This window comes from Theropithecus gelada, chromosome 4 (assembly GCF_003255815.1).
Source record: "Theropithecus gelada isolate Dixy chromosome 4, Tgel_1.0, whole genome shotgun sequence".
In the NCBI taxonomy this organism is placed as follows: Eukaryota; Metazoa; Chordata; class Mammalia; order Primates; family Cercopithecidae; genus Theropithecus; species Theropithecus gelada.
In genome coordinates, this window is record NC_037671.1 from 128,210,244 (window position 1) to 128,234,193 (window position 23,950).

Below are 23,950 nucleotides of genomic sequence, written 5' to 3' on the forward strand. Positions count from 1 at the left end.
CAAACTTTTAGTTATATACTTTTACACACATTACAGTCTGACTAATTTCCAAAATGGCAGCTTCCCAAAAGTAAACAACAAAGGAAAGTAACATGATGAATTGATATTTTAATTTGCTAAGTGAAAAAATGATAATGAACAAGAGAAAATTGCCAGGCGTGGTGTTTCATGCCTATAATCCCAGGTCTTTGGGAGGCTGAGGTGGGTGGATCACAAGGTCATGAGTTCGACACCAGACTGACCAACATGGTGAAACTCCATCTCTACTAAAAATACAAAAATTAGCTGGGCATGGTGGCGAGCACCTGTAATCCCAGCTACTCAGGAGGCTGAAGCAGGAGAATCACTTGAACCCAGAAGGCAGAGGCTGCAGTGAGCCAAGACTGCACCACTGCACTCCAGCCTGGGCGACAGAGCGAGACTCCATCTCAAAAATAACAAACAAACAAAAAAGAAAAACAAGGGAAAATCATGACACCACCTTTGAAAAGTTTTAAAAGTTCCTGACATGGAACATAGTGGGTTTGTTTGTTCGTTTTTGAGACGGAGTTTTACTCCTGTCGCCCAGGCTGGAGTGCAGTGGCACAATCTGCAACCTCTGCCTCCCAGGTTCAAGCGATTCTCCTGCCTCAGCCTCCTGAGTAGCTGAGATTACAGGCACCCGCCACCACACCTAGCTAATTTTTGTATTTTTTTAGTAAAGACAGGGTTTCACCATGTTCGCTAGGCTGGTCTCAAACTCCTGACCTCAGACGATCCGCCTGCCCCGGCCTCCCAAAGTGCTGGGATTACAGGCATGAGCCGCCGTGCCCGCCCTGGAATATAGTGTTTTAAGCACAAAAACATCTGGAAATTTTATTATTGAGATGTAAAAGTATAGTAAGTTACTCACATAAAGACTCAAGTCATTTTCAAGGACTTACCTTTTTTTTATCCCTCATTGAGCCTTTGCCTCGGACCATGATTTTACATCCGGTTTCTGCTTCAAGTTGTTTGGCTGTAAGTCCTCTAGGTCCAAGGATTCTCCCAACAAAATTAAACTGAAAAACAAAAAAAAAAAAGGGTCACAATATATTATTCACTTGCTGGAACTTGCAGCTCTTAAAATATAAAGTATATCTACATTTACTTACTCAAGTTAAATGTCTTTTTAATACTAAGTTGAAATAAAATCTATAGCCCTTATGAATTTCTTGCTGAGTCTCAGATTTAATTACAATAGCTCATCGTTTAGCATTACATTTTCACAAGTATTAACACAAACTATGAACTGGGAACAGTATACAGTTAGAACAGGTACAACTGTCCATCAACATATAACCTAAAACAGACAGTATTAAAGAGTTTGACAAAATATTAGATGCCAGCCAAGAATGCAAGTCCCTTCCACAAAATGTCCAACTTCTCTTTGTAATGACAGTGTTGAAGAAATTGTTAGGGACTCCCCTTTCTACCAAAATCCTTCGGGGAAAGTCCTCTTCGATTTACCTAAGAAAAATTATACTTTCTCCAAAGCAACTGTTCAGAAATATGTTACCGAAAAGTATAGGTTGGCTATGCTAAATGTGTCTTAAGAGTACATATTCCTTTCTACCTTTAACTGGTAAGAAACCTAAACTATGAATATCACTAAACAGGACAGTGATATCAATAACTGTATAAATAAAAAATTGTACAATAAAAAATTACCATCCCTCAACAGAAATTCCTAATATTCATATATACAAGTTATTTTTTTAAGGCCAATAGGAAAAACGAGTTAAATCGTGAAAAGTAAATTTTCCTCATTTGCATGTCATCTGCATAAAAGACCAAAATATAAGAGTTTGCTATGAGTTCCACAAAATTCCACTGGTGGTTTTCATTTATTTATTCAATCAAATAGGTACTGATTCTTATGTATATGGTCTCCTATTTTTTCTGGCATTTATCCAACTGTTAGTATATCATTACATAAAAGTAACATGCTAGAAAACCCACTGCCATCAGGGCTTTAGAAGCTGGGTACTTCTGGTATCTTCTGTACTCCACTGGCTCTTATTTTGCATTGCCACACCTTAGAAACGTGATTCTCAGATGAAAGGTGGTAGGTAGTATGCCTATATCATTAGAAGAAAGTCTCCGAGGGGATTTTCATACATCTTCTTTCACCCTATGTTGAGACTCACAGACTGATCTATAAGCACTTAATTTAGCTCTTCAAGATCCTAGATTCTGAAATCTGCTAATAGCTCTTTATATTCAAAGAAAGTCCCTTATCTTTGCCCAGTGCTTCAGTATATAGTAATTTTACCTCTTTACCCAACCTAAACCCCCACCATGATCCACTTTAACAAAGGACTTCCAATTTAGAAACTCATCAACTTAACCTCCCCACATCTCCAATTTAAATAAACTCAAGTAGTAAACGACAGTAATGTGCTTAAACTCTGAAAGCACACAGATTCCAGCTGGTATCCAAGTTCAAATACGAAAATAGTAATTAGGAATCTGAAAACTGACCTGGCGCAGCGGGGTTCAGGCCTGCAATCCCAACACTTTGGGAGGCTGAGGCGGGTGGATCACTTTAGGTCAGGCGTTCAAGACCAGCCTGGCCAACATGGTGAAACCCCATCTCCACTAAAAAAATACAAAAATTAGCCGGGCTTGGTGGTGCATGCCTGTAATTCCAGCTACTTGGGTGGCCGAGGCATGAGAATCGCTTGAACCCAGGAGGTGGAGGTTGCCGTGAGCTGAAATCATGCCACTGCACTCCAGCCTAGGTGACAAAGAGGGACTCTGTCTCCACAAAAAAAAAAAAAGGGAATCTGAAAATCACATCAAATAAGCCTCAATTACAGAATGGGGACAATACTATCTGATAGAGCTACAGTGATGGCATGTACAGATATGTGTGTGTATAGCTACACCATACATACACAAGGTCCATTAAAAAGTGTGCCATATAGTTGACAAGAGCCTACCAAGTCTAATGCAAATCCTTTTCTTAAAACCTCAGGCTCTTACTCTTAATTAAGCTTGGAATGTCATTTCTAGAAGGAGGTGTGATCAGTAGCAAATTTTGCCCTACAGAACTCCAGAAAGACTTGACGCCCAGAGACTTGAGTTTTGCAGAAAACAAGAATGAAAAGGTGGAACTAATACATAGAACAAGCGACCATCACTGCCCACAGAACACCAAAAGCCAGGCTTCTGACTTGTAGGTAATAGGCTAGTTTTTTCTCTAGAAAAATTGAAATAACCCATGAAAAGAATTCTGTGTTCCATTATATGGCTTCCATCTCAAAGACTGGCACTTTAGGTGGTCACCCCAAATTAAGGTAGGCAGTGGACAGCTCTGTTCCTGAACACAAGCTCCTAATTCAAATTTTCATTGTTTCACACTTAAACAACGTTCACCAAAGGTTCATGAAGGGCTCTATCATGAGAGACACAGGACAAGATAAAGAAGCAGGACAAGAGACTGAACCTGGAGGAAAAAAAGACTACAGGACAAAGATGATTTAAAAAAAAAAAACTTTTAGTATGTAGTGTTAAATTATTTTCTAAAATGGTTGTACATAATTTTATCCCTCCATATAGTATAAAAATTTCTTTTGATCCACTTGCTTTCCAATATTTATTATCAGTGTTTTTATACGTTAACCATTCTAGTGTATGTATTAAATGTTTCAATTAACATTCCTCTGACTACTCATGAAGCTACGCATTTTTTCATATTTGTTGGCCATTTGGATAAGCATTTTTTTGAAGGACATTTGAAGTTTCCTATGTTTTTCTATTGTGTTATCTTTTCCTTACTGATTTCTACTTTGGGGTTACACAGCTGGCAGGTATTTTTCCCATCTGTGGCTTGTCTTCTCCCTCTTCAATGGTGTCTTATGATGACTGAAAGCTTTTAATTTTAACGTAGTTCAAATTTTCAACCTTATCTTCATGGTTAGCGTTTTTGTGTCCTGTTTAAAAGAAGTCTCTCCCCACCCTAAGGTCACCAAGATACCCTCTGGTGTTATCTTCTAGAAGCTTTATTGTTAAGTCTTTCGAATTTACATCTACAGTGTACCAGGAATTGATGTCTGTGCATGAGATAATTTTCTTTTTTTCTCTCACATGAATATCCAAATGTTATTAAATATCCGAATGTTACTGAATACAAATGTTATTGAAAAGACCACCCGTTTCCAATTGCTCCACAGTGTCATCACTGTCATAAATGTTGATCTACACAATCGTCCCTTAGTATCTGGGGTGGGGGGATTGGTTACAGGTCCCCACACAAATACCAAAATCCACAGATGCTCAACTCCCTTATATAAAACGGTGTCACATTTGCACATAACCTATGCACAACCTCCAATATAATTTATATCATCTTCGGATTACTCAAAATACCTAATACAATGTAAATACTATGTAAATCACTGTTATGCTGCATTGCTTAGGGGAAAAAATTGTATATTTCAGTACAAATGCAACCAGTTGAAATATTTCCCCTAAATATTTTGATTCTAGGTTAGTTGAATCCACGGATGTGGAACCTGAGGATACAAAGAGCTGACAGTACTTAGGTCTGTTTTGGAGCTCTCTAGTTTATTCCACTTATTTATCTTTGCTTTAATATCACACGGTATTAATTATGGTAAATTATATGGTCCACCAAGTTCTTCCTTCTTGCTCTTCCTCAAGAGTGTCTTAGCTATTCCTGGCCCTTTCCATTTCCACATATTTTAGAACAAGTTGGTCAATTTCTAAAATAATACTTGCAAGAATTTTCACTGAGATCATATTATAATATAGACTCTTCAAAACCATAAACACTGTACAATTTTTCCATTTGGTTAGGTTATCTCTCATCTCTCTCAGTAACGTCAAGTTTATTTTTGTTTAGGCTGAAGTGCAAGTGGCACAATCATAGCTCACTGTAGCCTTGAATTCTTCGCCTCAAGCAATCCTCCCACCTCAGCCTCACCATGCCTGGCTTTTTAATTTTTAATTTTTTAACTTTTTTGTAGACTTCGGGTCTCGCTATGTTGCCCAGGCTGATCTCAAACCCCTGGGCCATCCTCACCCCAACCCCACCCCAGTGCCTAAGCCTTCCAAAGAGCTAGGATTACAGGCTGGAGACACCATGTCCAGTCTCCAAAATGTAAGTTTTTTTTATTGTGCCTTTACTTGTTTTTACTTTTGTTGTTGTTAGATTCATTCCTAGAAATTCACAGGGCTTTTTCTGCTATTGTATGTCATAATTTTAAGTTTTCATTTTCTGTTTCTGGTATATGAACATATAATTGGTTTTTGTTTTCTATCAACCTTATAACCAGCATTTCTTCATTACTGACTCTCACGAATTTTTTGTAGATTCTTTTGGATGCTAAACAATTACATCACAAATAATGACAGTTCTCTATTTCTTTTCCTTTCCTATCATATATTTTTATTTCTTTTTCTTGCTATCCTTACAGTACTGGTCAGCATACCCTGAGTTCAAAGCCAAATAAAAGTGTATCATCCTTGACTTGTTCCAAATTTCAAGACTAAAGGTTTCAACAGTTCACCATAAAGTTTAAAGTAATCTTAAACTTTTTGAAGATACACTTTATCACATTAAAACTCCCTTCTATTTCTTAGTTTGCTAAGAGTTTTCAACTACAAGTGGATATCTAAATTTATCATTTTTCACTATCTATTAAAACAACAATATTTCTCCTTAATTCTGTTATAGCAGTGGATTTCAACTAATTGTCAAATGTTAAACCAATGTAAAGCAAACTCGAGCAAATTGTTTCCTGGCATTTTGGTGATTTTTTTTTTAAAGAAATGTCCATTCATAAATAGAACTGGCCTGTAATTTCTCTTTCTCGTGTCTCAGGTTTTGGTATCAAAGTTATTCTGGTCACAAAACATGTTGGAATGTATTCCTTCTTTTTCTACTCTCCAGATAAGCTTGTATATGGCTGTTATTTCTTCCTTAAATAATGAATAAAATTCACTGGTGGAGCTACTTGAGCCTAGATATTTTTCTATAGAAGGTTTTAAATTATGGATTCAGATTTTCTACTCCTTCGTATGTCAATTTTTAAGTTGTGTCCATTTTGTCTAAATTTTCAAATTTGTTGATTTAAAGTAGATGTCTAATTTAATTATTTTTAATACCTATAAGATCGGAAATGATGTCCCATTTTTTTATTCTTGACTGGTTACCTCTATTTTCCTTTTTTCTTGATCAGTCTTCAAAAGTGTTTTAAAAGAACCTGCTTTTGTTGACGGAGGTAGACTGATTTCAAAAATGGCCACAATTCTCTGCCCCTCATTGTGTCCATGCCATCTGCAAAGGGAATCTGCACCTTCTCCTACCTCCTGAATCTAGCCTAGCATTGTGACTTGCTTTAGCCAATACAATGTAGTGGTAAGAATGATATGCCTCAGTGTCAGTCTTACATGGTTCTACTCTCTTAGAGCCCCCTTCCCTCATGTAAATAAGCTTGGACTAAAACTTGTTGGGTAATGAAAGACAGTGATCCAGTCATCATCAATGTCTGCAACCAGGCAACTCCCAGAAGCACAACCACCTGGCTGACCTTACAGCTGACTGAACGACGGACTCAGGAGCTCAACAAGTGGTGTAAGTTTCTGGAGAAATTCATTATAATAAAGAGATAGCTAGCTGAAATACTGAATTATTTCATTCTGTGTTTATCTTTAATTGATTTCTACTCTTCATTAACTACTTCCTTCCTTCTACTTCCTTCGTTTAATCTGCTGTTCTTTTTCCAAATTTTTGAAATGAATATTTTGCTTATTGTATTCCTTCTTTTCTAACATAAACATCTAAAGCTTTACATATACCTCTCTAAGCTGGTTTTAGTTGTATCCCACAAATTCAGATAGGGAGCAGTTTCATTTTCATTCAAAGTCAAGGTAATCTGGCATCTACTAAATATTTAAATATATTATTCTCATTTCAACATATAATAATTTCCTAGTTATATTTTTTGATTTCTAGCTTTCTACAGTGTAATCAGCAAACATACTACATGTAATAGCCATCCTTAATATTTGTTCAAACTTGCTTTTCAGCATACTACATGGTCAATTTTTGTAAATATTCCATAGGTGCTTAAAAAGAATGCAAAGTCTGGTGTGATTAAATTTTATCTGTTTCGCCTTTTACTTCTAATTTTGCTGTATATGTGTAAAGGCTATTACAACCAACCCTTAAACAAGAGGTCTGAACTATGTGGGTCTACTTACACACAGATTTTTTTTCCATAAATATTACATCACGTATGACACCCCTCCCACCTCCACCACTTCTTCTGCCTCTGCCACCCTTGAGACAGTAAGACCAAACCCAAATCTTCCTCCTCTTCCTCAGCCTACTCAATGTAAAGACCACCAGGATGAAGACCTTTACGGTGATCTACTTCTGCTTAATGAATAATAAATAGAGTTTTTCTTCCTTATGATTTCTTAAAAACATTTTCTTCTCTATGGCTTATTTTATTGTAAGAATACAGTGTTAATATATGTAACATACAAAATGTGTTGATCAACTGTTTATGTTATCAGTAAGGCTTCCAGTCGACAGCAGGCTATCAGTAGTTAAGTTTGGAGGTAGTTAAAAGTTATACGTGGCATTTTTTACTGCAAAGGGGGTCAGTGCCCCTCACCCCTATGTTGTTTAAGGGTTAAGTGTGTATCTTCCTGTCATTATGAAGTGGCCTTCTTCATCTCTAGAGATGCCTTTTGCCATTAAGCTTACACTGATACAAATACAGAATTTTCTGTTAATTTTTCTTATGTGTCTTTTCTTGATCCTATCTATTACTTTCAAACTTTTGTTATCCTTATTTTAAACAGGACTCCTGTAAAAATCATCTAAATGAGTTGCTTCTTCATTGAACTTTAATAGGAACAGCCCACTTATACTACATGGTTTACTAAATCTTTCTACTAAGTGTTTTCTATGTACTCTACTTCTTTTCTTTTTCTTTCCTTTCTTGCCTCTTTTTCCTGGATGTGGGCAGAGGGAGGGTTGCATATGAATGTATTTTCTTGGTTCTTTTCTTCTATCAGTTTGGAAGTTATATGCTTGTTCACCCTACTATTTACAACATGCTTCCTTGACTTATCAAACATTAATGTGCACTTGTACTTTTACCCTTTTCCCATATAAATACAAGGACCTCAGAAAGTGTAATATTTATCCTCAATCCAGTTTATATGCCTGTGTTTTTCAAATTCTATATATTTTAAACTCAACAGGCCATTATTTTCACTTTGTACAAATATGCATTTAGGTTTATCAACATATTTTACCATTTTTGTTGCTCTTTATTCCTTTATGCATCAACTTTTCAAAGTCATCATTCTTCTGCCTGAAAAACAACCTGCAGCATTTCCTTTAGTGAACGTCTTCTAGTAACGAACTCTCTCCATTTTTCCTTATCTGAAAAGGTCTTATTTTTGAAGGGCACCTTAAAGGTTTATACACTGTCTCCTGGATTCATTCCACTGTTACTAACAGAAGTGAACCGAGTCTTCCCATTGCTCCTTTGAAGGTGATCTTTTCTCTCTTCTAGCTGCTTTAAGATTTCCTCATCATTACTTTTCAGTTTTATTATGATATGCCAAGGTGTGGTTTCCTTTATCATGTTTATCAGTAAGTATGATAAACAGAAAGAAAACCACAGTTTCACAAATCTGTGACTTTCTTTCCTTCCATGGTTTTATAGTTCTGAAACACACTTCTCCCAAACTCTGCTTCTGTCCCATTCCATGTCTCCTCTTCTTCTAATACCACAACTACATATATTAAATTTTCTCACTATATTCCTTTTACTTTTCACACTCCCTTCTACTTTTTTCCATCCCTCTGCATCTCCATGCTGAAAATTTTCTTCTGCACTATCTTCCAGTTTACTAATTCTCTCTTCAAATGCTTCCAATCTTCTGTTAAACCCACCTGTTGAGTTAATAGTAGGTAAGTAATTTTCTGGGTTAGTTTTTCTCTTATAGCTTCCATTTCTCTTCCTTTTCTTCTGTCTCCTTCCACACTGAAAACTTACAGATCTTACAAAGTCTGGGTCTCAAATTCTAAAATCTAGAGTCTCCGTGCATTTGTTTCTATTGTTTGTCAGATTGTTTCTTCAGATTTTTGTTAATGTCATCTTGTCTCCTTGTGTGCTTATTTTCTAGTGTGTGTCAGACAATACACTTGCACCTACTTTTACAAGCAACCCAGGATCAATGCAATTTCACTTACTGAGATAGACAATTTTGAGCTGAGATATTGTCTCTGTGAGGACCTGTAACCTCCTGGTTCATTCTTACTCCTAAAGTACATATCCATCAGTGTCCCTACCCCCAAGCAAAGACTAGGCTGGGCATGGCAACAGAAATTGACATAGACAAATTATAGACTCCAAATGCTGTCCCCCAAAGCTCAGCCTTTCATCTGCCCTCTCCAGATTCTGCAAACATGCTCAGCAGAAAAAGAGATCCCCTAAAACAGGCTTATATCCTTGATCGTCTCCTGAAGACCCTGAACTAGTAATTCTTTACAATCTTGCTGGATCTCTGACGTGTTCAGTTTTTTTTTTTTTTTTTCCTATTCTATCCTATTTTACTAGAATTGCTCAGCTGGTCTGCATTACCTTGTCAGTCCTTAACAAACACAAGTCTACTGGCATTTTTTGAGCAGTTGCTTTTTAATCTAAAGAGGTCTTGAACTGACATAAGGTAGTATGGTGTAACAATGTGTTGAAATGAGGATCTGAAGGAAAAAAAAACATAACAGAAAAATCTATCAACATGCCTGGTCTTATGTTCATCTCCAATAAGCTCTTCCTACTTTTCTACAACATCATCACTTAACCAGTTTATGTAAGTCACAGATTCCATCAAATTTCACTTCCCTGCTCCTCCAAACAACCTGGACGGAGATAACAATCTTTATACCCCATCACTCACCCACTTTGTTTTTCAGTAAAATAGAGAACAGCCTTTCATTTTCAAATTCAATTCAACAAAACATTTACTTAAAGCTTATTATGTGGCAAGGAGTGAAGTAAATGTGAAGGATTGAGAATAAAGAAACTCTGCTCTCAAGAAGTCTGTGAAAATGCCTGTACTGTATTTGCTACCTTGGCTATTCTTTAAATAAGTAACCTTGTCAGCTACTCTTCAATAATAGTAGTACTCTATACAGATCTTGTTCCAAATTGTCACATACTAGATACACATCTATACTTCACATATGGCCCAAAAATGTCTGGAAAAATGCATTATGAACAGAGATACTTTAGTACAAATAACTAATATGTAACTGGTTTCGACCCGTACCCTTTGTGAAGCCAGTTGCCCTACACTCTGTGACCACATACAGAGCCCTGTTTGGCGTACCCCACCCTTTTCATGCCTTAAACCTCCTTGGCTAGAACCACATCAAGATTACATAGAAAAGGGCTTCTACCACAGCTACTTAACCTTCGCAATTATTTACTAAATTAAAAATGTTTGTAAAACAGTTACAATCACAGCATTAGATCTGTGACACAAAATTTTACTAACCTTAAAAATGAAACAATCACTATTGCCCCAAGAAACAGCTCAAGGATGTTAAGTTGCATGCCATCAGGACTCTGGTACAGCTGAAATTGTCAAGGTCATCCTTCTCAAAATGTTGTAAAGTAGAGAATGAAAAAAAAAAAACTAATCATAGCAGCTGCTTTGTCTACTGCAACCAATTTCCAAGTTAATATCGTTTGCCTTGCATTAAAATTCATTCTGTGTTGATTTATCACGCCAGTTCTGCAGCTTCATTCAATTAAAACAATGTCACAACACTTTCAAAGAAAATCATTTCAAACAGCCTGAGCTAAGTGCAACTTTCAAGGCCAAAAGAAGGGAAAGAAAAAGGGGAAAAAAAGATGTTCATTAACCCTACTGTTTAAATACAGACCTTCTCTGTGGCTCACCAATTATATTTCTGCCAAGTGGCACGTTAATTTACAAAGAAGAGGTTTACCAACAATTATGTCTAATGTTATTCATTGCTACTCACACTTCATTTTAAATGGAAATGATAGATTTTTCCCAATGACAAAATGTAAAGCATTATAGAAAACCCTTCCATTAACCTTTTTAAAATTCCATAAACTCCTGCGACACATTATCAAAATAGATAATAAAAAATGGATTTCCAAAAGCACCTCAAGTGAAACACTTCTAAGAACTCATAAAGTGTAATCTCTGCCTAAAATGTGGGGGTGATGGGAGAAACCAAGATTTCATTTTAAAAATGCACTTTTTTGGATTGCTTCTTGCACAACAGATTGATCATCTGTTTTTAAATATTGTGTCTAGTTCTAATTTCTAGGGTGATTTTAGCTAGATGCCTTACACATCTTCCATTATATCACATAAGCAACACACTGGGTATGAAACAAATACAGTCACAGAAGCGTATATGTGTATTTGTTAAAGTCTTTCACTTAGCAGAAGACAAAAAATGGACCACACCCAATCTAGTCAACACTAGTGGACCTATCTTATACAAGTTTGTGAGACGAGAGAAGAGTTGTGGCTATATATTAACAGCACAACTGTTTTTAATTAAAAATACAGAATGAATACAGATGCTCCTTGACTTACAATGGAGTTAAGTCCCAATAAACCCACCATTGAGTTGAAAGTGCAGTTTTAAATTTATGATATTTTCAATTCCAATGGTTTTATCTGGAGATGGCCCCACCATAAATTGAGATGCATACTGAAAACATATCACTTTCGAACCACTGTAAACAATCCTAAGTCAAACCATTGTAAGTTGGGGACTATAGATCAAAGTGTCTTGTGTTTTGAGGGAAAATGAGCATCTTATGCCTTGCTACCTTCATATTAATTCTTATAAATTAATAAGTGGCCAAATATATCTGCTGGAGAAATAGCTAATTTATAAAACATAATTAACATTACAGGAAACATCTGGCAAAACCTTTCACATATTGGGCCTTTATAAACATTTTTGTTCATGGCACACATGGCACATGTTATGTACAAGTGCTGTGTAAAAAAGTTTTCTTACAAGGCTATGTAAAAACAAAACAAAAATTTAAAACTGCATACTTCCATGCTGAAAAAGAAAGTGGAAATAACAATTGTTTTGTTTTTATTACTGACTTTGTCCTTTGGGATTTATCCTGAGAACAGCCAGTCAGGCTTATTATATGAGAAATTTCTAAACGTATGAGTTCCAGTGCTGCATACAAGTTACAATTCAGTGACTGAATCCCTCCCTCCAGCTTTATTGAGATATAATGAACAAGGTTTAACTTGTGATGATTTAATTTGGGTATACATTGTGAAATGGTTACCACAATCAAGCTGATTAACACATCACCCACACAGCTACTGTGCTCAGACATGCACATGCACGCGTGTGTATGTGTCATGTTAAGCACCTTTTCATAAGCCTTTTGGACATCTGTATATTTTCTTTTGAAAAAATGTCTATTCAAGTTATTTGTCTATTTTTAAATTGGGTTATGTGATTTTTTTGTTTGTTTTGCTGTTTTGGGCTGAGTTAATATTCTGATATCTTTTGGATATTAAACCCTTATCAGATATAAGGTTTGCAGATACTTCCTCCCACTCTGTAGGTTGCCTTTTCATTTTGTTGATTGTTTCTTTGCCGTGCAGAAGCATGTTAATTTGATGTAGTCCTGTTTATTTTTGCTTTTGTTGCTTGTGTTTTATGGGTGTAATATCTAGAAAAATTATTACCAAGACCAGTATCAAATACCTTTATATTTCAGTGTTTTTTTCCTACGTTTTACAGTTTCAGGAAATTCATTTAGGTCTTTAATCCATTTTGACTAAATTTTTACGTATGGTGTAAGATAAGGGTCCACTTTCATCTCTGGAATGTGAATATCCAGTTTTCCCAGCACCAATTGTTTAAGAGACGATTCTTTCTCCATTGTGCAGTCCTGGTACCCCTGTCAAAGATTAGTTGACCATACATTCATAGATTTATTTCTGAGATTCTGTTCTGTTTCACTGGTCTGTGTGTCTGTTTTCATGCCAGAAGCAAATTATTTTGAATATAATTTGAAATCAGGAACTGCAATGCCTCAGCTTTGTTCTTTCTCAAGATTGTTTTGGTGTTAGGTGTTTTTTGTGGTTCCACATGGATTTTAGGATTGTTTTTTCCTATTTCTATGAAAAGTGCCATTGGAATTTTGACAGGAATTGTATTGAATCTATAGATTGCTTTGGGAAGTATGGAAATTTTAACAATAATCTTCCAATCCATGAACATGGAATATTTTTCCATTTATTTGCATCTTTAATTTATTTGATTAGTGTTATAGTTTTCAGCGAGCAGACATTTTTTACCTCCTTAGTATTATTTCTAATTATATTATTCTTTTTTTTTTTTTTTGAGACGGAGTCTCGCTCTGTGGCCCACATTGGAGTGCAGTGGCGCAATCTCAGCTCACTGCAAGTTCCGCCTCCCCAGTTCACGCCATTCTCCTGCCTCAGCCTCCAGAGTAGCTGGGACTACAGGCACCCACAACCACGCCCGGCTAATTTTTCGTATTTTCAGTAGAGACGGAGTTTCACTGTGTTAGCCAGGATGGTCTTGATCTCCTGACCTCATGATCCGCCCGCCTTGGCCTCCCAAAGTGCTGGGATTATAGGCGTGAGCCACCGCGCTTGGCCTATTTCTAATTATATTACTCTTTCTGATGCTACTGTAAATGAGAGTGCCAATTTTTTTTTTTTTTTTTTTTTTGAGATGCAGTTTCGCTCTTGTCACCCAGGCTGGAGTGCAGTGACGCGATCTCAGCTCACTGCACCCACCGTCACCCAGGCTCAAGTGATTCTCCTGCCTCAGCCTTCCAAGTAGCTGGTATTACAGGCCTGGGCCACCACACCCAGTTGACTTTTTTGTATTTTTTGTAGAGACGGGGTTTCACCATGTTGGCCAGGCTGGTCTCGAACTCCTGACCTCAGGTGATTCTCCCGCTTCGGCCTCCCAAAGTTCTGGGATTACAGGCATGAACCACCATACCTGACCTCTTAATCTCTTTTTTGAATAGTTTGTTGTTACTGTATAGACAGAAGACTGATTTTTGCATGTTGATTTTTATATCCCAGAACTTTACTAATTAAACAGATTTTTTGATGGTGTCTTGGGTTTTTCTATATACAAGATTATGCCATTGCAAACAGAGATAATTTCACTACTTCCTTTATGATTTAGGTGTCTTTTACTTTTTTTTTTTGAGACAGTCTTGCTCTGTTGCCCTGGCTGGAGTGCAATGGTGCAATCTCAGCTCACTGCAACCTCCACCTCTTGGACTCAAGTGATTCTCCTGCCTCAGCCTGCTGAGTAAGCTGGGATTACAGGCATGCATCACCATGCCCGGCTAATTTTTGTATTTTTTTGTAGAGACAGGGTTTCATGTTGGCCAGGCTGGTATCCAACTCTTGACCTCAAGTGATCCACCCACCTCAGCCTCCCAAAGTGCTGGGAATCAGAGGCATGAGCCACCACTCCTAGCTGCCTTTATTTTTTTTCCCTTGGCCTAACTGCTCTGGCTAGCAACTTACTATATTTAATGGAAGAGGCAAGGGTGGGCATCCATGTCTGCTTCCTGATCTTAGAGGAAAAGCTTTCAGCTTTTCACCATTAAGTATGATGTTAGCTGTGGGCTTGTCACACATAGCCTTTATTATGTTGAGGCATAGTGCTTCTACACCTTATTTGGTTTATCGTGAAAGGATGTTACATTTTGTCAAATGCCTTTTCTGCATCTTTTAAGATGATCTTATGGGTTTTATCTTTCATTCTGTTAATTTGGTGTAGCTCAGTTAATGATTCGCATATGTTGAACTATTTTTACACTTGGGGGGAAATCTCACTCGATCATGGTGTATGCTCCTTTTAATGTGCTATTCAATTCAGTTTGCTAGTATTTTGTTGAGGATTTTTGCATCTTTTCATCAAGGATACTGGCCTATAACTTTATTTTCTTATAATGTCCTTATCTGGCTTTGGTTAAGGGCAATGCTGGCCTCATAAAATGAATCTGGGAAGTGTTCTCTCCTGCTCAGTTTTTTGGAAGTTTGAGAAGCATTGGTGGTAATTCGTCTTTAAATGTTCGGAGGAATTTGACAGTGAAGCCATCAGCTCTTGGGCTTTTATTTGTTGGGAGGTTTTCACTTAATGATTCAATCTCCTTACTCATTATGGGGCAGTGCAGATTTTCTGTTCCTTCATCATGTGGTCCTGATAGGTTGTATGTTTTAGGAATTTATCCATTTCTTCTAGTTTACTCATTTTTTTGGCATGTATTTATGCACAGTAGTCTTTTATGATCTTATTATTTCTATGGTATCAGTTGTAATGTCTCCTCCTTCATTTATTTTGACTTTTTTTTCTCTTGGGTTAGTCCAGCTAAAGGTGTGGCAATTTTGTTTACCTTTTCAAAAACCAACTCTCAGTTTTGTTGACCTTTTCAGTTGTATTCCTGGCCTCTATTTCATTTATTTCTGCTCTGATCTTTATTATTTCATTCCTTCTGTTTAAGCCTCTGGCACCCACTATTTCCAGGTAGTTTCCCACCCATTAAAAAAAAAAAAAAAAAAAAAAAATCCCAGGAAATTTTTACTGTGAGAATGAAAACTCACTATGTAATTTCACTACACAGTTTCTTCTACGGACTATGTATTGTGTGAGATATCATAGATTTTAAAAAAATAAAACACTAACAGTGAGTTTCTGACTTCAGGAATGACCTGCAAGAGTCATGCAGATCACTGCATACCATGTGATAAGAGCTTTAGAGGTGGGTACAAAGTGTTCTAAGGGGAACCAACTGTCTGTAGGAGTCAAAGCACACACACATAGCAAAAGGAGCACTAGAGCTCAATATTGTGGGATGAGGGAGAGCTGGGCATGTTTGGTGGGAAGGAAGAAATAAGAAAGAGGTGTCACGAGAAGAAAAATTAAAAGTACCTGCCATTTTTACAGAAGAGTGAATTGCTTAGGTGGCTGGGAAACATGGGTAGCAGCAAATAAAGCTTGAAAAGTAGTTTGGTATCTTTTAAAAGGCCTTGTGCATTGGACCTCATATTCTCACAAATACTGTCTTCTGCGCTTGTCATAAAACACTTGTTGACTTGTATTGCCTTCATATTGTTATTAATTGGTTAAATAATCTTTTTTCTAATTGTTACTTAACATCTGGAGTGATAATCTATCTTCTTCACCTGAATTTGTTTTCAATGGTTTCAGCTTATTATCCAGTTATATCAGTACTCAAAGAATGATACACTGTAATTTAGGATATCCAAATGAGCATACCACAGATTTCAAATTTTGGTTTTAACTGGTTATTAATTTTTCCCCTTTGCTGCTGGTGTCAAATGGGAGTATCACGAGTGCAAGGACTACGTCATTCAACATTTCTTAGGCGTTGAGTATGCTGCAGTATGTTTTGAGTGTTGAAGTATGAGCCAACTTCTGGCCTGGGTATTCTACATGCATTAAGTCACTTAATCCTCAAAACAACACTGTACAGTGCTTACCACTACCACCTACATCTAATACATGAGAGGTAACATCAGTAGCCCAAATTCTAGAACACCTAGATTGATTCTTCTAGAGTTCAGACACTTAATACAGCCTCTCTTCTAAAGACCTTAACATATACCCTGATAACAACAAAAATTCATGGTTAGTTTTCTCATTGTTGTTAATCTTTCAAAATGTCTAGTACTCAGTTTACAGAAACTCTATTCAAATCCAAGTTTACTTTCAGAATTAGTCCAGTTGTGTTTTTATAATTTCTTCCCCAACTACATACATACCAAACATATTATTACTATATCATTTCAGATCATCACATCTTGGTTTCTCAATATTTTCGTATCTTTTGCTGATTGTCACCACTTTAACAATCATCACATGTATCTTTATTCTCAATGAATGGCAATACCAGCAAGGCCCTTCCCTCATTCTTAGCCTTCACATGTGAAAGATAAAGAAATCTTAAGATTCTCCCTATTTAATCTGTGCTCTTCATTTCAACTGCCACTGCCTGAGTTCAAGCTCTCATTATTCCATACCTGGATTGTGGCTATATCAGTACCATGACAGCAATTATGTCTTTTCATATTCCTGTGCCCTGTTACCTAGCATGGAACACATACTAACATTTCTAGGATGAAGAAATGATACTAAGATTTTGCTGTTTTATATTCAGATATCATTTTTAGTGTTCAAGTTCTAATTACTTTTCAAATTTTAAGAGGTTTGTTTTAATCTGTCCTTAACATGGCAAATTTATACTACTTATATACTATCTTAAAAGTACAAAGGAAAGAAACTATCAAAACAATCATTGTTCTATAACCTCAAACAATACAGCATTGAAGTTTTCAAAGTCAATCAATTCCCTACCAGATAATAAAGAAAATATTTAACAATATGAAACAAGGAGATGCTCAAGTTTATGACGGACAGGCTGCTTACTGATGACACTGATTTTGGACTTGGGAAAAGCAGTGTTCTATGGTAGACAAAACAAGATTTCAAGAAATTCCCAATTTATTTGGAAGCTACCTTGTTGTAAATCCTGGGTTAAGATATAAAATATGTTTTCTGGCTGGGCGCGATGGCTCCCACCTGTAATCCCAGCACTTTGGGAGGCTGAGGCAGGAAGACTGCTTGAGCCCAGGAGTTCAAGACCAGCCTGGGCAACACAGTGAGACCTTGTCTCTAAGATAAAACAAAACAAAAATCACTTAAATATATATGTATTTTTTCCCAATGAAATGATTAACTGAATTTAGCTCAAAAGCTAGTAGCTGAAAAGCTCAACCTCAACATCCCTAAAGTAAAGGCAAGTGATCTCAAAACCTCAGGTACTTTTCTGCCCAAATTGAAATCAAAAGAAAACATAATCTCATTAACTTACAAAATAAATTGAGGTCACCTACTTATAAACAGGAACTGAAATGCGTGGAAGAGCCCAAGCGCTATAACCTTTGACCGCTTCACAGCCCATTTCATGTGTGACAACACGAGGGGTTAGGAGGAGGAAGATGCTGTTATTAGCCATTTTACTCCCAGAGACACTGCTCTCTCAAATTGTGATGAAAGGAGACCATCACCTTGAGCTTTCCTTTAATCTTTATCAGCAATAGTTCAATGTTCCTGGAATATGCATAGCACTGAGAAGCAGATTTCGCCTCGATTTCTATATTATATACTTTGGCTATTTCAGCAAGAATCCCAGAGATATGGAGATTGAATATCTATGAGTAGATATCAAATTATTATCAAATTATACATAAGCCCTTTGTAGCAGTAATTTTAACAGAGTAGATTCTAACTCTTTAGATAAATCATAGACAAACGTTTCTGTCTAATCTGAATAATTCTTCCCTAATAACCCCATCTTTTCTTTTGTTCTTCTAAGCACTAGTTCTTATCAAATATTAAAACATATTACTTACAAAAGAAAGTGCCTGCATTTTTAAAACTCGGAAAGGCCTTATTAAAGAAATGTTAAACTTTGGAAAAATATCAGCTATGTATTGTTTTCATACTGTCTTGTAACCCTTTCTGTAATTATTTACTAACATCCTAAGAAATGTAGTATATCCCAAACCATAAAAAGCTATGAAATATTTGGTACACAACAGGCCCTAAATATACCCTTACAGAGTGAAATAAAGAGGAAACTTCAAAACACAATGAAGAGTCATAAATTGACTTTTACTAAACCAATCTAGTTGAAATTATGTATCAACAGTAAGTTTCCCTACCTAAAATGTAAAGATATGCCCTACATTATCAAATCACACTGCTGAATTAAAACTTTAACAGGTTAATATGTAATCTGAATCACTTCACAACTCCACTGAATAAAAATATATACTAATGAGAAAAACTACCTTTAAATAGATTCCTGTACAAACTATCAAAGAGAGACATGCAGATCTTACTTTTAAAGATTATTTTCACTCATAAAATTATGATCATATTCAGGCAAAAATAAAGTGTTAACCTGGGTACTGAAAAAGGAGACTTTGAATATCATTAAATTTTGATTTAATATCATTTGTTATTCAGAAGAATGAAAGTGAAAGTAGTGTACATCAAGACTCCTGAGGTTCTTGATTCATCCTTCATCAAAGGAACAAAGCCTTTAAGGAAAGATAACTTACTGAATTGGCCCCTCTCCCCATAATCCCTCTAAAACAAATGCCAGCTCAACACCCAATTTGACACCAGCTTCTCAAGACTGGTGACAAATAACAACCCTATGCTAACTAACTCAGAAGCTATGACTAGCCTAAGCTGATTTGCAAACCCAGGAAAATGAAACAGAAAGAGAACTTACAACTCATGTTCCATCATCAACATATATTATTATAAGAGTGTACTGTGAATAACATTATGAATCTAAACTACCCACAACAGCAACCAGGCTGGGATCCTACAGGCTGAAAACACAATCCTTGAAGAGACATTGTCTATCTTACAAAACCTTTGACAATATGGGTATTCATGATGGCCTAGACCCAAGAGATGCCTTTCAAAGCTATTATTCGAAATTAAAGCCCATTTTAAAAACATCAGAAAATCAGAACTATATTCACATAACTCCAAGAAGTCTCACTACAATTTAATCATCAAATCATGTCCAAAGGAAGCAGTTTACCAATCTAAACTGTTCATGCATTTAACAGGACGACTAGTATCGTCAACAGCTAGACCTCGCCAATATTTATCAAATCTACTACTCTGGCAGATCCTATAGAACAATTTCCAGCAACTTGAAATTGATAACTAGGCAAATTTAATGACAAAATTATTACTGGTTCATTCAAAATATAACACTTTTTACTTATGTAAATCAGTTAACTCTATTCATAATCATTTATAACATTTCCATGGATTCAAACAAGAAAACTTGACCAGCCAGATAAACAGTTTGATGGTCTAAATATAACTTCAATGCTCTTTCATGTCTGTAGTTTTATGAATGCACAAGAAACTTAAAGTCTTAAATAATTTAATCTTTTATCTTTCATACAAGACTGAGCTCCTTCAAGAACAGGATTATTTTTCTTATGTGTAATCACAAAAACCACAGAGTGCCTGCTCTATCAGGTGTCACATATTTGTTACCTTCACTCCTCCAAACAATCCTATGAAGTGAACCTTATAACTTCTTAGACAAACAGATTCTAAAAAGCAGCCATACGCTCAAAGCCAATGTGATCATCTCAATTATTTTTCGGCAAATATTTATTTCAGTCCCCTTCTCACTGTAAATGAAGTGAATGTCAGTAGTGCTGACGTTGAGGTTTCTCAACGTCAGCACTACTGACATTTGGGGCCAGGTAATTCTTAGTTGGGGGGCTGGAGGTGCACGGAGGCTGACTGTCCTGTGCATTATAGGATGTTTAACAGTATCCCTGGACTCTACCCACTAGATGCTAATAGTACCCCCTCTCCCAAGTTTAGACACTGAAAGTATCTCTAGCCATTGCCAAATGTCCCCATAGGTAAAACTGCCACCAGCTGAGAATCACTGGGCTAATGGAAAGGAACAAGAGCAGAGGCCTTATACATGCTTATGCAGTTTGGCTTGGATCTTGCATTCCAGTGGCCTGACATAACAGCATGCCCTAAGCAGCCACTGCCCGCTTTAGCCTGGGTCCAGCAGGAACATAAATCGAGAAGACCTAAACCCACCCACAGCCTCAATCAAGCTAGGCTCCACCTTAATCAGTATACCCTCAGCCAACATACAGACCCATGAGCACAGAAATAAATGATTATTATTTTAAGCCACCCAGTTTTAGAGTGTTTTATCATGGAGCATTATTGTGGCAATTGTTGACAAATACAGCCAATAAGGGGAGAAGCCAGAATTCAAAAGCTAGGCTTATCTGACTAAAAAACCTACTGTCTTTACTATATCAAAGAGTTTTTTCAAAAGAATTAAATATTCTCACCCAGAATGTGCTTGGTACACAGTAGAGATGCAACAGAAGTCTGCTTTATTCATAAGTATTAATTCTGTAAAAAATTTAATACATTTTCAGTGGCCTATTCATATCAGCTTCTCATTCTTTTTTTTTTTTTTTTTTTTTTTTGAGACGGAGTCTCGCTCTGTCGCCCAGGCTGGAGTGCAGTGGCCGGATCTCAGCTCACTGCAAGCTCCGCCTCCCGGGTTCACGCCATTCTCCGGCCTCAGCCTCCCGAGTAGCTGGGACTACAGGCGCCCGCCACCTCGCCCGGCTAGTTTTTTGTATTTCTTAATAGAGACGGGGTTTCACCCTGTTAGCCAGGATGGTCTCGATCTCCTGACCTCGTGATCCGCCCGTCTCGGCCTCCCAAAGTGCTGGGATTACAGGCTTGAGCCACCGCGCCCGGCCCAGCTTCTCATTCTTACATCATGAGGTCAAACTTCAAAAACGTTGCATAGGGCACTACAGCACTGCTTCATTTCTCAGACCTTGAGTCTGAGACTTTCTTCTCCTATCAGTTTCAGAGCTCTGCACAGCTAAGTTCAAAACACTATCTCTAACTTAACACTGACTTCTGTAGGTAACGTGCTATGTGCAAATGCAAAAGACAACAGGTTTAAAGAAAAAGAAAAGTTGAACAATATCTGAAAGAATGAGTTTCATACAAATATGCACAAATACTTACTGTGCATACACCATTTACCAGACACATTCTAAGCACTGGAAATACGGTACTGAAAGACAAAAAGATTCCTGCCCTGATAGAGCTTCCATTCTTGTGACACACAGCATAAAGACATTTTCCAAGTGCTTCACTCATATTAACTCTTTCGTCTTCATTATCTTGTGAGAAGTTTAATATCTCCATTACAGAAATGAGAAAACTGAACACCAGGAATGAAAAGTCACAAAACAACATCACTTCCCAGGCTTTTGGTTAAGATCAAGTGTAACACCAAAGCCACAAAACAAGCAGCAAAACTAGCTAGAAGTCTTGACTCTGAGTTCCTACTTTTGACCACGGCATGACACTGCCCCTCTGCTAACTCTCTAACCTCACATCTTACACTTCCCAAGCACGTTCCTGCCTGAGTCAGCTGTACTTGCTGTTCACTCTGCCTGGAATGTTTTTCTCCCAGATGGTTTTCATGCCTTCCTCCCATCATTCTGTTCCTGTCTCTCCATTCCCATCATATTATAAGAGATTTCTTCCCTGATTACCCTTAAAAATGAATACCTCCTTCCATACACAGTCACTATTCATCTGTCTACCCCACTTTATGTTTCTCCGTAACACTGATTACAGCTATAGATTCATTTGTTTACTGTTTGTCTTTGCCACTGAGATGTCCACTCCACGAGACCAGTGACACTGTTTAATTCATCACTTCACCACTTACCGTTTCAGGCCTCCTGAAATGATGATGCCTGGCAAAATAACCAGGTACATGATCACCTACCTCTCAGCCTGGCTGACCCTGCCCCCGCTCCAAAAAAAAAAAAAAAACCCCAAAAAACTTAGAGGAGTGATTCTCACACTTCAGCAAGCATCAGAATTATCTACAGGGCTTAACAGGCAGATTGCTAGGCCTCACCCTTACCCCAGAGTTTCTGATTCAATAAGTATGGAAAGGGGCTTGAACATTTACAGTTCCCAGAAAGCATAGAAACTATGGTCCAAGGAGTGTGTTTTGAGAATCACCGATCAAGACAAATATCATGCTCCAACACACCTGTCGGTAACAGTAGTTCACTGTGGCAAGAAGTCACAACTGGGGGAGGAAGGAAAGGAATATAGTGAAGAGTTGCCCTCTAGACTCAAGTCCTGACTTAGAAGACTATATGAAACATATGTCTTTTAAATAATGCATAACTATCCCTTCCTTGAATAGGATTTCCTTTTTTAAGAGATGGAACCAGACAGATCAACATTATATTCTCTATCAAGGTCTTACATATTCTATGTTAATGCCCACTGCAGAAACATTATCCCTTAAGGTTTAAATAAGCAAAACAGACAGTTGCTAACCTTTCTGGGATAGTGAAAAACCTAACAGCAGTAGACTCCAATTGGAACAGCTGCCCAAATCACAATTTCCCATCTCTACAAATAATCCTAATACCCAGGGTAGGCTCACAGTGGTCGTGTCTAGGTAATGGTAGGTAACTTCACTTCCCCAGTCAGAAAGGCCCAGAACACATTCACTCTTCTAAGAATTTTAAAGATAAAGTCTGGGAGGCACCGATGCCAAGTTATGTCAGCAAGGCTCTCAACCAAGAAGCTCCACAAACTCCTGCTGCTCAAGTTCTCAGATGCCCTCGTTCCTAGCCTAACATGGCACTTCGTTTTCCAGCTATTCTTTTAATCCTCTGTGTTACTCAATAATCTTCCAACCAACTCCTCTTTTCCTACATTATCCAAGACTATTTGTGTATTTGCAACCAAATACCTATAAAACCAGAATAAATGTATATAACCTTTTTTTAAAAAAACAAAAGGTTATATAGATCAATTTTTGCAAATTGTAATGTAACCGCAAAGTATCAAAGCTTTTTCCTATTAATTCAACTTAAGACATTTCTCATCTAGAGACTAGTGTTCTGTCCATATAACCAATGCATCATAGAGCACAACATCGTATTTCTGACATTATAATAACTCCTTTTTTCATCTGCTTTCATAAAAGTCCTCTGAAATTTAGCAAAAAGCCACCATCTTTTCTTGGTTTATTCAACAACTATTGTTACCTATTATGTGCCAATATTACGAGGGATACAGCAGTGAATAACAAAGACAAGATTCTTGTTTTATGTACACCTTACATTCTTCTGGGGAGACAGAGAGAGAGAGAAAATAAACCAGAGAAATGCCCGATTATAAGTGCTA

General features: G+C 37.0%; 1 protein-coding gene across 5 annotated transcripts in view; it reads right to left on the reverse strand.

The window, feature by feature from the left end:
• QKI (QKI, KH domain containing RNA binding) overlaps positions 1-23,950 on the reverse strand; it is a 164,802-nt gene that overhangs the window by 100,283 nt on the left and 40,569 nt on the right. For all 5 annotated transcript variants that reach the window (XM_025381417.1, XM_025381416.1, XM_025381419.1 and 2 more), the window contains exon 3: positions 924-1,040. In XM_025381417.1, the coding sequence (XP_025237202.1) occupies positions 924-1,040 (117 nt within the window). The remainder of the gene's footprint in view (positions 1-923; positions 1,041-23,950) is intronic.